General features: G+C 39.1%; 1 protein-coding gene across 8 annotated transcripts in view; it reads left to right on the top strand.

Annotated features, from left to right (window-relative positions):
• LOC119022301 (glycine receptor subunit beta-like) overlaps window positions 1-15,661 on the top strand; it is a 167,000-nt gene that overhangs the window by 124,934 nt on the left and 26,405 nt on the right. For 5 of the 8 annotated variants that reach the window (XM_037103023.1, XM_037103014.1, XM_037103032.1 and 2 more), the window contains 2 exons: window positions 4,804-4,956; window positions 12,823-12,971. In XM_037103023.1, coding sequence (XP_036958918.1) covers window positions 4,804-4,956; window positions 12,823-12,971 — 302 coding nt within the window. Of the gene's footprint in view, window positions 1-4,803; window positions 4,957-8,300; window positions 9,751-10,574; window positions 10,711-12,822; window positions 12,972-15,661 lie in introns of those variants that run through there. The other 3 variants (XR_005075889.1, XR_005075888.1, XM_037103066.1) reach the window with 3 other exon arrangements.

The raw sequence follows: 15,661 nt of genomic DNA, 5'->3' as shown, positions 1-15,661 counted from the left end.
AGCTTAAAAAGTTGAACATGTAGATAATTGAAGATATAAGAATGAATGGGAAAATGCCTCCCAAACCCCTGCGATTTTCCAAAAAAACGTAACTGTTAGGGCCAAAATATCTATATGGTGAGTGAGGGGAGACATAGACGAACTCGGAAAGTGAGAAATGAGGGCACAAACGCAAGAGACAAATCAGGTACCATCTGCTCTCTTCCAGAAATTTAGGCTCAAAATTAACATTGCGGCTTATGGGGCGTCTTAGTGACTTCTTGTCGCTCCAGGGCTTCCACATCCGAAACTGTAAGTCGTACATCTGAAATGAGACCATCATCTGAAAGCCAACAAGTTTTCCTACATTTCTATGTATACATTGTCCATGTTGAGTGAAAGGTTTTGGATCGAAATCAAGCTGAAGAGAATTTTTTTTCTCACTTTTGGAGCTGCTCTTCACTCTGGGGTGCAGTAGTTGATGATGTCACGCACTCTAGCTCACGCAATACACACCCATTATAAAGTCAGAAGACGGGCTAAAAGTTCTTCAAACTAAAACTGTGATTAGTCCAAAATCGTAGAATATCTTTAAAAACTGAATACAAGCCTAGTAGTTCAAGGTTTTGTGACTCTTTTAAAGTTGGAATGGTGTCTCTAGCTCAGAGCATGAGGGAGAAGAAGAGGCTGAAAGTCGAGGATTTTTGAAGAGAATTTGAAGGTTTTCCCATTTGCGGCAATGTAACATTTTTTTCATAAAAAGCTGAATTTATGAAAAAGTTGAAAAGCTGAAAAGCAGAAGGCTGAAAGAGCTTAAAAGGCTGAACGTTTTAATAGCTGAATGGTTTCAATAGCTGAACGTATGCTGAAGTTATAGCTGAATGAAATTTGAAAAAATCCCCATAAGGATGAATGGGCAAAATTTTGCATAAAAAGCTTAATATTTCAAGTATAAAAGATAGAAAAAGTACAAGCAGTAATGTCCTTAAAAAGCTGCACATTTTGATACTTTAATGGTTTCTGTAGCACAAAAACTGTGCCTTCAGCATTCACACTAATAAATTCCAGAAGAACAATAGTGTGAATGCTGAACTGAAGCCTGCTTTTCAACCCTTGCTGGGCCTTGTTGTCCCGACGGTTCTGAGGGATATCTTCTGACCCCTGCTGGCAGGCAACCCTCATTACTAGTATTAGCTGGGTCCATATGTCCTTATCAGCTCCACAGATGTAGCCTCGACTTTTTGGAGGTATTGGGTAGAGTATTAGGACTTAATAGTGGAGTCAAGGCCTGTCCAAATTACCATATTGACCCGAATATGGGACGAGATTTTTTTGATGAAAATTATGTATAAAATTGGGGTCGTCTTATAACCGTTGACACATGCTGATAGTTGTCTGGGGTCGCTACACAACCACAACGGCAGCTTATTGTAGAGACATCACTGACACTGTGGCTGGGGTTATCTATCAATCACAGCAGAGAAGAAGTGACAGGAGATAAAAAAATGGAGAGGCGCAGAGATTGCACAGAGCAAAGTGGATCAAAAGTGGGGCAAGTTAACAGGCATCTGAGCCAGAGCTACGATGCTAATTTACAATAATGGTGGTCAATGCAGCAGAGGCATCAAACAACTGTCAGCCAGCCAAGAAATATGGAGTTACGGTGTTTAATGTCCGAAGATGGCGGGTCCAAAAAGACCGTCTAAAAACGCTAACAGTAAGAGAAAAGCTTATTGTGGTCCTCTAAGCAGCCGCTTCCAAGAGATTGACAGGAGGTATGTGAGTTTGTTATTGAGAAACGAATTTTGGTAATCAGAGTCTTTTTCTGAAAATTAGTCTTGAAAAGAGGACTCGTCTTATAATCAGGGTCGTCCTATATTCGGGTCAGTACTGTACTCATTTATAAACAGAAAGAAAGCTGTCCTTATCTGACCTTAATCATAAAATGTACAATACAATAGATAGTACAATGAAAACATTCAGATCTTTTTGTAAATGTTTTGCTCGGCTTGCTTGCCAAGTTAGATGTTTAATCTTCTCTATCCAATTTTCCACAAGTTTGACAGCAGACACTTAAATGATCTCTCTTTCTCGTAGATGAGTATTTTCGCAGGAAATGGCATCTGAAAGTGTACTTTTATTTCTTTTTTTATTTTATTTTGCCTCTGCATATGTCAATATCTCAGTATCTCCAGTCCATAACCATGATCTAGAAACCCTTTCCTCCCTACGTACATGAAGTTTTTTTCTGCCATGCTATCTTGTTAAGCTCCTCTCTTGGAGGTTCTGAAGCCAGAGCACAATGAACTCTATCTTGAGTTCAAATGACAAGGGTAGCTCAAGATTCTGTCTGAGGAGGTTCACAGCAAAGGAAATCATCAACTCTGTTTTGTCGGCTACTTCCCTCAAACCATGTAACCTTATATTTTCCCTCCCCTCTTGGTCCATCTGTCTGTTTCAAACTGCTGTTGTTGCTCCAGAAGCACACATGTGAATTTATCCCTTCAATTCCATGATATGTTTTTAGAGCAATTTATCCTCCTATTAGCCTTCCTGATACCATCATTGATTTTTTTAAGGATTTACAAAATGCCTGAATTTTAATGACAGAGTCATAAGATTATTTCCAGTTCTGCCAAAGTTGGGGCAATGTTAGTCTGTGTTATTTCCTTTTCATTTAAACTATCAAATTTCCCTTGAACCTGGCCAGGTCTCTCTTTAGATTGTCCCAGTAGTAGCAATGGTTATCTGGCCATTTCAGCTTGCTCGGTTGCTAGTGGAATATGTTTTTTAGCCATTTTTCTCTGTTTTCCTATAGTCATAATCCACCACCTTTCAAAAAGAATTTCCATTGTCCCTGAAGTCTGAAACTGGATCATGTAAGGCTTTGATATCTCAGTGTTGGGTAGCTCTCTGACTATAAGGCCCTGTCAAACCAGTATGATTTTTAGAACTAAGGAACTGAGCCAACACACGAAGGTTTGGCAAACTGTAATGCGAGGTAATGTCCATCCCACAACTTTCACCCGCACCCTATCGGACCAAAGTTGCCACAAGCAATAACACTCCAGCAAGACCTATGCTGCAGTTCCTAACTCACTCGATGAGTAAGAGACTGCTCATCTTTTTGTATTATTTGTTAGAATATTCTATATTACTTTTTTGGTCCATAGACGAAAACTCTACAACCCACACCCCCTGCAGAAGGGAGAACATCTTCGTCAGAAGGAGATGGAACCTCCGTGGTCCGGTCCTTCAATTTGATCAATCCCGCGGTTTGCTTCCACTAACAGGAGGACAGCTTGCCATCACTTGCTGCCACGCATCCAAAACTAGTTGGAGTTTCGAGTTGGATAGGACACACTGTAGTCACAATGAGCAGCCCCAGTAAGAGGCTTTTGTTTGGGCAGAGACAGATAGTTTATAGCTTGCTCCTTATGTTTGTTGTGAAAGGACTGCCGAGTCCTACCTATTGTATAATGCACTGTATGTTGATTATATGTGTTATTACACTCTCTAGGAGCTAATTTTCACTGGTCCACTCTGTAGATAGCTTGTGTTGTCATCTCACTATGTGAACACAGAGCGTTGTGTTTTTGTCCAATCAGCGGATAATAAACAAACCTCACTTGCCGGCCTCTGATTGAGGGAGAGACGATTGTTGTGCATATCATGGCTGTTGTGTTATTCTTTGTTGTCTGTTAGGTGTTCGCTTATCTTCTCTTTCCCTTTTACTAACCTCCACACACACACACACACACATACACATCCATATATTCATACTCGGGGTGACATACCCATGTAATCTCATGAGTGACTTGTTGGAGACTTGTTGTTAATGACCTCGCGATAACACATGATGTCCTTATAATGACTTCAGAGGTGGACGCCTTGTGGGAGCATGACTACCTTTCTGACACCATTGGTTACTATTCCTTCAAATTAATTTTGTGTGCACCCGAAGCCAATGGTGGTGTAACCATTGCTGTTGTGTTCCGCCAATTTTGTAGTCTGACAAACGTGGCTTCCCATGCCATGTTTGGTCATTTTTGTAATCTTTGCTAGGGACTCCCTGTTGGCCATAGTCATACGCACGCACACACACACACACACACACACACACACACACACACACACACACACACACACACACACACGCACACACACGCGCGCACACACACACACACACACACACACACACACAGATCTCCACCCATTCTTATACATGTGCTTGCTTATGTTGTTCGGTAGAAATGCCAGCTGTGGTTTGCAACTGTTGTTTGTTAAAGTAAGTGGTTTGTGGTTTAAGGACAAGCTTTAACAAACACTGTTGATTATAACTGAGCCATTTTCTTGATTATTATTATACCTATTCGGTTGCTGAAATTAAGCTTGCCTATTGACCAAGTGAATACTATTTGAACTGTTTGAGTCTGCAAATGGAATAGCTTGATGTACATAATGATATCACATTGACAACACATTTTAGTTCAAGCAACTGAGGCAGCACTGTGACAATGTAGTCTTTAATGACAATATACAGTTTACTTTGATACTTATATATACAAATTTAAAGGAAAAGGTTTTGCTGTCATTAAATAAATTGTCTGAAATACATTCCTGAGCTCGGCTGTCAGGATATCAAACTGGTAAAAAAAAAAAACGCTGAATATGCACCTTTGGTTTTCTTCTGCACTACGACATTTCTTACTTAAATACTGAAATTACTTAAGTCTCCCACTAATTTTCATTCTCTGTAAATGTTGTTAACAGAAGAAAATATTTTTGAGCAATCCATAATTTCTCCTTTGCTGTCTTTTCTAGGATACTACACCTGTGTGGAAGTGATTTTTACATTGCGTCGGCAAGTTGGTTTCTACATGATGGGGGTTTACGCTCCAACTCTGTTGATTGTTGTATTATCCTGGTTATCATTCTGGATCAACCCTGATGCATCAGCTGCAAGAGTGCCTCTGGGTGAGTGCCATAAATACACAATTTATATACTGTGTTTACATCTTTTCATACTCATGACAATCCATGAACGCTTACATGTAGCTGAACCACACCATGTAGAATTTTGCAACTGTGTTTCATTTGCTATATTTATTTATTTTTGCCCAAGACTGACAAGAAAGTGGTGACTGGTACTAGCTGTTTGTCATGTAAGACAGCTGCTTGTTTCCAAGAAAGAAGAGAGTCCTCTATAACCTCCACAAAATAGATCCCACATAGAGCGAACTTTCTTAACCCTCAAGAGGTGACGGAATGTCCAAATCACATGACCAATCAGATGACCTAGCAGCAAGACACAAATCAGTTTATAAATTTTGTTTATAGGCCAAGTAAAACCAGACTTATGATAGATAATTTACACCATGCTTTTTTTTCTCCAAATACTGTCGTCACGTTTGATGCAGGAAGAAATGGTAAGAGCGGGCTGTTGTAAGGAAAGTGCTCGCAATCAGAAAGTGCTTGCAAGCAAAAAAAAAAGACACCCCCTTTCCTATTGGTGGAAAAATGCACCACAGAAAAAATATTATATGACAACGCACAGCATTTGGCTGCTGAGGAAGAGGAGAAAGTCAGTCTGCAGTGATGGTGGCAAAAGAGAGACAGCGATAGCTTTGGTGATAGCGACAGCAAGTTTGGAGAGTCGACAGATGTGTGACATTTAGCGTGTTTGGAATGTATAGTAAGTGTGTAGTGTAGTGTGTTTAGTGTGTAGTGAAGTCGTTTTTTTGTTTTGTGTGTCAAAACAATGGGGCAACTACTGAAAGTAGAGCAGGCAGTGCAGCTCTTCTTTGAGCTGAAAGGAGCTGAGGGAGATGTGGAGCCTGAGGCGTTGCCTTTATTTTAATGTATATAGTTGTATATAACTTTGTACATTTCAAAAACTTATGTTCAAATTTAGCAAACAACAAGAAAAAAAGGCTCCTTTTGCCAGTTCACCTGATTGTTGCTTATTTTAGTGTTTGATGTCTGGAAAATTAGCTGATTAATTGTGTCATGAGATGAACATGGGAGTATGCTGCTTACTATGATCAGTAGGTCAGTGGTGAAGTCATCTACTGCATCTGCAATATCAGAGAAATGTGTCAAAAAAATCAATACAAATACAAATGAACAGGCAATTGCACAATGCAAGATGGAAAAACAGTTACAGCAAAGCAAATATTCTTCAGTATTAGTATTCAGTATTCTTCAGTATTTGTGATCCAATAATTATCTTGAAAATAATCTTGCCTTTATTTGAATCTGCCCTGTCACACACAATAATTCACTGTCTTGTGTTGTGTTGTCTAAGTCTAAGTAAATTGTATGGATGGTAAAGTGTTTGCACAAGATTTTCATAAAGTTTCATGAATTCACTGACAAAATGCAGGTGTCAACAAACGTTAACTTTGTAGAAATTAAAATGTGCTCCTTGTGTTGTTTGACTTTCATATTTGAAAATTTGGCTAACTGCTAACCAAAATCATTCTAGCATGTGCATATGCTGTGTCACCAAATAATTAATAAGATGGAGATGGATCAGGAATGGCAGGTAACTAGCTTTACATGTGCAGCCAGAATGTCAAAAATAATGCATGATACTGTTAACTAAGACCCTTTAACGGTAAGTGCTGTATTATAGGAATACATTAGAGTTCCATCAAAAAAACAGTAAATGAACTGTAATTTCACTGATTTTCTGTAATATTAACAGTAAAGCACTGTATATTGAAAAAACACCTTAATACTGTTGAAATTCTGCCGTAAATTTACATAAATTATTTACAGTGTAATAACGAGTGGCTGTATCATTTCAAAAATAGTAGTATCAAAATAATATGAATAAATTAGCTAATTTGTCATTGTGAGTGTGTATGTATAAAGTTCAGGAGTTATGAAACTGTGCTTTTTTCACCACTCACATCAGAATCAGAATCAGAAATCCTTTAATGTCCCGCAGACGGGTAAATTTGTTTGTCACAGCAGCAACATAATGTTAAAAAAACAGAAACATATTACAAGGACAGGAACAATAGTAAAAATAAGCAGTAAAAGGGAAGAAATAGACATATACACATATTTACATGATGTAGTGTAAAATTAACAGCAGTTTTTGATGTTCTCTGTTTTTTTTTTTTAAATGTCATAGAAGAGTCATAGAAAGAGGTCAGGAGTGCCCCATGCACCCCAAAGGACCTGAGCTTCCTCAGCAGATAGAGTCTGCTCACATAGACATAAATTCAAGATTGTGCAGCCACTGTACAGCTCCTGGGCACGAACTCCAGCTCAAGGCCAGTGCCTAGATTTGACCATGTGCTGCTACAGCCTTTACATTAATCTGACAGCATTCAGGTCAGACTTGTGCTGTTACAAACGTGTTGTTATGGTACATCGGTTAAAGTGGCTCGGTCACTTAATCAGCCATGATTAATAATGTGCCAGGATAGACAACAATAATGTGCACCCAATCACAAATAAGATTTATGTGATGAGGTGCACAGTATGCTGGTCAATTTAAAAATGGCAAAGGTTTCATCAGTGTCATGAAAAAATGATGCTTTACTATGTATAGGCTTTAATAAATTCCTTATGAGTGTGTGTTCAGCAGCACTACTGTCCATGTGTTTGAATATACTTAAGAAGTGATGAGAGAACTGTTTGTAAGTAATGTAATTCCCCAAATACAGAAACTGTAAGAAAAAAAGTATAATTACAAGTGCTCTAACTTGCATGTCACCTGACAGCCTCTCCTCAGAAGGGAGAATTTTCAGGCTTGTCCTCTGCTGCTTAGCGATGATGCTATTGCAGGGGACTGTGATCTGTATTTTCCCCAGTGGACACACCACCCTTTGGCTGTAGCAGTCCCCGCTGTCCAGCCAGTTGTTGCTTTTGTTGGGTTAAAGAGGTGCTGCTTTTCACTGTGTCAGTTGGCAAATGTTAGCTTGCTGAAATTTCAATGTTCTACCTCTGTGTGTATGAAGTGGTGGTCCTCCCTGCAGAAACACTGCCTGTCTGCTCTGCTTAGCCCAGAAACACAGTTGTGGATGGAATGGTTGGTGTGTTTAATGTGGGAAAGTACCAGTTGGCAGAACACACCAGCGAACACGTATAAATGCTCATGACTGTGTAGGCCACTTGTGTACACCTGCAGCCCCAGAAGATCCAGAGAATGTCTCTCCACAGAATATGTCCCTCCACATGCAAGATCCTGCTAGCACCAAAGCTCAGTTAGCACCAGCAGCTGTGACAAAATATATTTCCAGTTAATATTGGACGCAAGAGGAACACAAGAAATAAACACACTAAAGAGCACCTTCTCTCCTCAGTGCACAGCAGGAAGGCAACATTGGACCCACTACTTTCCCCAGCTTTGCAGCAGTTAAGGAACCATCTGCACTTTTTTCTTCAAAAACTGGTAACATTTAAATGGGACTAGTTAGATCACAACATAGTGTAACACCACCAAGCGCAGGACTGTTTAACTTTGGTTAGTGTTAAGCACGTGTTGAATGTTTTTGGTCTATTCATGGGTGAGTGTCTGTGTGATCTCTGCATATTGAGTTATAAGTAGTTTGATGTAAGTTAACATACAGACTCAGGGTTTGCATTGCAACTAACCACCATCCTAACCCTTATCTGGCACCATGTCTCACACACACTCATTCTTTAGCCTAGCATATCACACGAACATGTGATCTCAATGAGCACATGGTGTGAGCACCAACATTGTTTCTTGTTTATCTCTGCTATTAAAGAAACATGGGGTCAGCTGCCATCTTGCCACGCCTCATAAGCAAAGTTCTAGTTCCACTTGGTCAACCATTTTTTGGGGAGTTTCATTAGTACATGATATGCGGCATGGTCATTGTGAGTCTTAGCCATTTTGTTTGTTTTTTCCCGACACACACACACAAATACTTCCATACACATCTGTATAAAGTACACCTTTATGATGAATAAAATTGTGATCATAGTTATTGAGTTAATTAGTGAGTTAATTAGGACATTTGAAAGCTGGGGTTGGTAGGTGTAGAGAAGCATTTTTTATTATATTTCTATAAAACCTATAAAAACATCCAGCCAACAATCAAAATATAAAATGGATAGCTCAATAGGTGAAACAAGAGTCAACATTGGACTGGCTGTTCAGCGATGGAGACAACTGATGGAGTCGAAGGCCTGAAAACTCTGTGGTAGCGGTGTCTCTGTTGGACAGGTAATGTCCGGGTTTGTTTCGGTTGGGGAAATGCATTATTACTAGCATTATGCATTATGTAGTCAATGTAGCTAACCGTAACTCCTAATGTTGCTGTCATATGTATTAGCCCAATTCTACTTTTGTTAGCATTGTCAGCTTGCAGCTAGCCACCTTTGGCCAGGTCAATGTTTACATGTACTATGGATCTAAGCCATATAACAGTGTTTACACATGCACTGCTACCCTGGGCTGTTAGGACCAGCTGTGACCAGATGTGAGGTGGACTGATTATTGCATGCTACACATGTGAAAGGCCAAGTCCACTGTTCAGAGGTCACAGGATGATTGCATATATCTTTGAATATAGTTTTTATTGTATTTTTAGCAGATGTTGTTAGATGGTATTTATGTGGTGTTCATTCATATGGACTTTGAACTGGACATTTTACAAATGTGCTGATGTAGCCTATTTCTGTGTTCTGTAGTTATGAGAGGATCGCATCAGCTTCCAGCCCCTCAAAACATAAGTTCATGGCAGAACCGTGCCCTAAAGTTTCCACAGAGTCTGTCTCTAATAGGTGAGTGTAACTTGATGTCGATAGCAACATGGATCAGACCTCTGTTATTCATGCAATATGTATCTTTGCTGGATACAATTCCTTTATACATGTTTACTTCTTTCAAATCAAGTTGGTTTGCTTTATCTGCATGTACGTGCTCCTTAGCAGGGATACAATACTTTATCCATTTATCTGTATTTTATCTATTCATCTGCTATCTCTTCTATTTGTATTTTTTTTTTAATTTTAGGGACTACAGATGCAAATTAGCAGCTCTGCTATAATCTGGCATATTTACATTTTCGATGTTCATTAATGTGCACTGTCCCAATCCAAAAATAAAGTAATAGTATTAGTATAAAAGGAACGACATCATTTCATTAGCTGCATCATTTAAAAAAAATTTTTTTTTAGAAATAAGACTTTGCAATTCAGATCATGGTCTGACGGTCAGCTGACCACAAAAGAATGTATGAAACACATAATGCACCTACCAGTCCCTTCAAATAAAATCTTGCTATGTATCACACACACTTCCTATCACCCACCTAACCCCAGTCTTGAATTTTTACTTTTTTCCTTACTTTTCTTACTATGTTGTCTTTGAGAGAATCAATTAAATTGTTATGCCCCATAAATACATTGAGATGTAACTTCATGTCCTGCTAAACACATTCAGTTCACCATCCTTATCCAATTTTCTGTAATTGTTATAATTTTTGCAGGGATGAGGACTTGTCACTCACAGGAGTTGAGGAGTTGGACAAGTAAATTAAAGTGATATAGGTCCTTGAAAAGCTGTATTTACTGTCAGATATGTGATTGTGTTATTCTTTCCACAGGACAGTCACTGCCAAAGCAGTACAGGATTGAGACAGCACCAACATCAGCAGCCTAACCTGTCGGCCAACACTGATATGTTTTTAGAATCAGTCAAGAAACCTCTGGACGTCCTTCCTGTATCTAGTTGTTTATGCTAATTGTACTGTGCATCGTCTCAGTGATAAAAGGTACACTATTTTTGTGTGTTCCAGAAAACACAATTAACAAGAGTCTTACCTAATTCAGTTTTTATTATAAGTACATTGTAGTGCATAGTGTAACAACTGTAATGGGTTGGCTGTTTATACTGGAAGTGTAAAGAAAAAAGACAATTATCATTTTCAAGAGGAATTGTTCCATAGCCCCAAAACACAGCCCTTGAAATTCCCCTGCCCTGTCCACAGCCTTTGCCTCCACTTTCATGGAAACTGCCGGTTGCCCTCCTATCATCATCTCTGACCCGATGATGTGCTTCTTTCTGCCGTGTTATCAGAGTAAACAATGTCTCATCGTGGAAGCTCTAACATGCTAGCTACCTTGACAGCTATCAGTATCAGCAATGGTATGATATTTGGTGTTTACAGGTGAATCAGACATGAGGTAACTACTTGTGGTTAGATGTTCAGATGAAATAGTTGCTTCTCGCCGCTTGTGAGGAGTCGGATTCTGTCAGTGGTATTCAGCAGTTGTCAGACAGTGTACGTTCATGGTTTTGAGGGACTGGCTTTGGAAAGAGGCCTGTGTGCAGGAGGCGGGATTTATTGGCTGGATATTAACCTGGGCTTGAGGCTGCTTTGGGGCTTGTTTTTCTATTTTACCAACCCCAGCTTTAAGAGTTTATGAAACAATCTCATGATTCCTCTGATGATTATAAATGACCTGCAATGGCAAATAAGACTATCAGCAAAAAGACTGCTATTTTTCATAGTTATGATTAATGGCTCTGCTCAGGTGTGATCACATATGAAATCACATATAAATACATTACCTTGTAGCGATCCATCCTACGGTCCCTCTTCCACTCGCTTCCAAAACAAATGCATGTACCACTGGGACGCAGAGATCACAAAGATCTATACAATAGCAGGTGCTGGTGTCGTACCACTTTTGTCAAAAAGGGCTGCTGGAAACAACAAAACCTGAATCTGAATCAATGAATTTGCAGTTTGCCATTTAATGTAAATAAAATCTTAACTTGTGATATAATTAATAATTATCTCTGATAATGATTCATTATTACTGATTGCCAAATTTAACATTTCCTATGAATCTTGCGTAATGCCCCAACAATACTATATCAATTAAAATGCCTCTAGTTGTTTGTTCCTGAGAAATGTCATGTAAAATGCATATAGCTTTTGCTCTTATGAATGTTAATTGCATATACTGTCAGTCAATTTTGACAGGTCTGTGTCTGCTGTATCCATGTATTGTCATGTACTGTATGTTATATATTATGATTTGAAATGCTGACACTGGTCTTCACAACTGATTATACTATTACTGTATTTAGACTGTCAAATAAAATGCAACCTAATGCAGAAATTATTGTGAATATTTAATTTGATACTTTTTTTTTTTAATTCAAGTGTCCTTATATGCTGTTTGTCCATTAATCCGACATTCACATTCAGTCAACCACCGTTCCCTTATCTTGTCATCCCACAATGTAGTTGACTGAAAGTTGCATTGTGACATTATCACACTAAGCACATCATTGCTACTGACCAAGCACTTCTTGTCTTATTTTGCATTCTCTCCAAGGCCTAGTCACAGTACACAGGTTTCATTTCAAAAATAATTCCTTTCTATTCTAACAAAACTGAAAATGGGAGCAGCCATTTGTGTCTCTCTTTTCCACCACTGTATGTCCATTTAGTCTTTTTAGACATAACAAAACATGTAACAACCATTCCGTCACTGTACAAACTCAAGTACTCATACAATATCATAACACGCACTGAGAATTCACATTTGTCAATTATCCTACATATACTGATGAGTGTGGGTGTCTGCGCCATGGTTACCAAAAAAACTCTGCCCATATACACATAAACACTGAAAACTTTCAACCCTGGGGAGAGTTTTACAATAGGTCCATTTTCACAGACCTGAAAGGCCAAAATGCACTGAAAGAAGCATTTAGAAAAAATTCCTGTGTACATGTGGCTAGGACCTAAGTAAATTTAAATGAACACAAATGTTACTTACCTGGAAATAAATGTTCGTATGTGTAACATTAATGTATTAACATCTGTGTGTTTCTAGGTATTTTATCAGTACTCTCTCTGTCCAGTGAGAGTATGTCCTTGGCATCAGAGCTACCAAAGGTTTCCTATGTAAAAGCCATTGATATCTGGCTCATTGCCTGTCTCCTTTTTGGATTTTCATCACTGGTGGAATACGCTGTCGTGCAGGTCAGTTGTTAAGTGTAAACAAACACACATATGTACAACTGTACATTTACAGGACATCTCCATCACTGGGTTGGACCCTACCTGGCCAAAGAGTGTAGGACTATGGAGAAAGCAACATTGGTGGCACAGCCAACAGACTCTTACTCCCAACTTGTCAAATACACCTTGTTGGTCAGGTATGCTCTTTGTACAAATTTTGCACATTCCCAATTCCCTCTTTGGGCTAAAATGTGTTTTCCTTAAACATCATCTTTGTTTTGTCCCTTTTCTGTTACACTATCAGTTTTGTAGCCTCTTCAGTAGACTTCAAAATACAAATCAAAAAAATAGGGATAAAATCTGATAGTGCCCTGATAGTTATGGCTAAGTATCGGATTGCGACTCGGTATTGGCATTTACTAAATATTGAAGTAATCGGATCAGGATTTGGGTAAAGAAAACCTATTCGGGACATCCCTATCAGAAAATATCTCTTGGGGATGGGCTGGTGACATTTATTAATTTGTAATACACAAAATGTTCAAAAATGTTACAGAACCATCACAACAAAATCCAGTAAGGACAGTACTCCCATCACTCCCATCAAACTGTTTATTCTTGTCACTCAGACGTTTCAGGCAAGACCTTCTCCAGCCTGTATTCTGGCAAATTCACAGTAAAACTACAAAGGCATTTTTAAAAGAAAAACTGCTGCAGATGGACAAAGCCAAGGCTTCCTTCTGAAGTTAAGGCAGAAGTTACAACTGATTGTAATTAACTGAACTGATAGTGTACTTCTTTTGTTCTTAGGCTGTGCCAGGACATATATAAAACATGCAAATTGTGTTAAATGCTCAAAAAGCATTATTATTATTAGTAGTAGTATCAATACACAAATGTACTTAACAACCCCAAAAATAACAATGCAAGGTTTGCGAGGGAGAGAGAAAGAGAGTAAGAGAGAAAGAGGAGGACACCGGGGTGTCAATAATGTTGAATGCTGCTTGTGCTCTCCAACTGCTGCAACAGTAACATATATCTTGGTAACCGAAACAGATCACAGATAAACCTCATTACCATTGCTATCAATGGGGCGGCTATAGCTCAGGTAGAGCGAATCGTCTAGTACGCGGAACATCTCTGGTTCAAATCCTCGGCTCCCCCAGCTGCATGTCAAAGTGTCCTTTAGCAAGATACTGAATCCCAAGGTGCTCCTGATCAGCAGTTGGCACCTTGCATGGCAGCCTTAGCCATCAGTGTATGAATTTGTGTATTTTGTATTAATCGAAATCAACTGAAATTAAGTAAAAATTTCGAACTTCGAATTAAAGAATGGAATTGTTGATGCTGCCACACCCCCATGTCACGTCCGGTCGGCTTACCAAGCAGAAAAAACACACGTGTTTAAGTGCTGCAAGTCAACCTCCTCTAACTAAGCTGCTAGCTAAGCCAGTAGCTATTAGCTGCCAGTCAAATGATAGCATGGTGTTAGACTATTCCTGTTCGGCTCCTGGACCATGGTTGGGAAGCACAGGGGAGATGATTTCCTCCAGGGCCAAAGTTTATGTTTACCTTTGGGGTGAACCCCCTTTCACATGTTAAGCTGGTCGGGAAATAATACCAGGGCGCTTTGCTGTATCTCAAGGAGCCGTCGCCTGTATTCACAGCCAAACTGCACCCTATATTGTTCACTTTATTGCTGTTTACTCCTTTCGGTTCTCTTTCCTCTCCCATTCAGTCACTCTCTGCATGTATGCATGCTTCCTCACTCTCACTTACCCACTCACATCTTACGTACCTTACGCACACACACACTTCACGCACCGCCCTATTCCTGAAAGGGGCTGCCCCACTCTTACAACAATGGCAACTGCAGATGCAGGAGAACCATTGACAGTACTTGAACCCCCTCCTCTTTCACAGAAGTCGCCTGTGCAGAAGTTTTTGGGATTTCCAATGAGTTATAGTGACAACATTCACATTCACAGTTAGCAAGCTCTGCAGAAACTAGATGGCAGGTTATTTTGTTTAAGTTTCCAAATGACTGAAGATATAAGTAATTGTTACATTATGTTGTTAATAAATGTTTTACATTTGACAATGTAATGTGGTACATTATGAGCAAAGAAAAAATGTTTGCACTGAAAAAATTATATATCATAAAAGTCTAGTCTAAAAATGGCATAGCAACCTGTGCTTTAAAAAATAAATAAATATAAAAATCGAGAATTGAATCGAACCGTGATCTTAGAATTGAAAATTGAATCGTGACACCCCTATTAATTTGTGGAATTTCTTGCCTTCTTAATGTGTTTGACACCATCAGTTGTGTTGTGCAGAGGTAACGTTGGTACACAGTTACAATATGGCAAATAACCCTATTTGACTACTTGCGGAGGTGGGAAATGCTCCAATTAGCATATGAATAGCAGCAAAACCACACCCCTGGCCAGAGAATGTGTGGGCTGGCTTGAATTTCCTCACTTAGTATTGGATGAAACCACTACTTTTAAACAAGAAAAATCACTAATGATTGGTTGGCAGATCTGTCACTATTGGTCACCCTGGGTCATTATTATATACCAGTGGTACTCAAATACAAACCTTAAAGGGCCACAAAGATTTTTTTCAATTACTCAAAGGTCCATGTATTGAGGTCGGGCAGGCCATGTCCTGCTTGCAGCTTGATATGACGATTTTAGTACATTAAT

Source organism: Acanthopagrus latus, chromosome 1 (assembly GCF_904848185.1).
Source record: "Acanthopagrus latus isolate v.2019 chromosome 1, fAcaLat1.1, whole genome shotgun sequence".
In the NCBI taxonomy this organism is placed as follows: Eukaryota; Metazoa; Chordata; class Actinopteri; order Spariformes; family Sparidae; genus Acanthopagrus; species Acanthopagrus latus.
The sequence above is the reverse complement of the archived record's forward strand: the minus strand, read 5'-3'. Positions and strand labels throughout refer to the sequence as shown.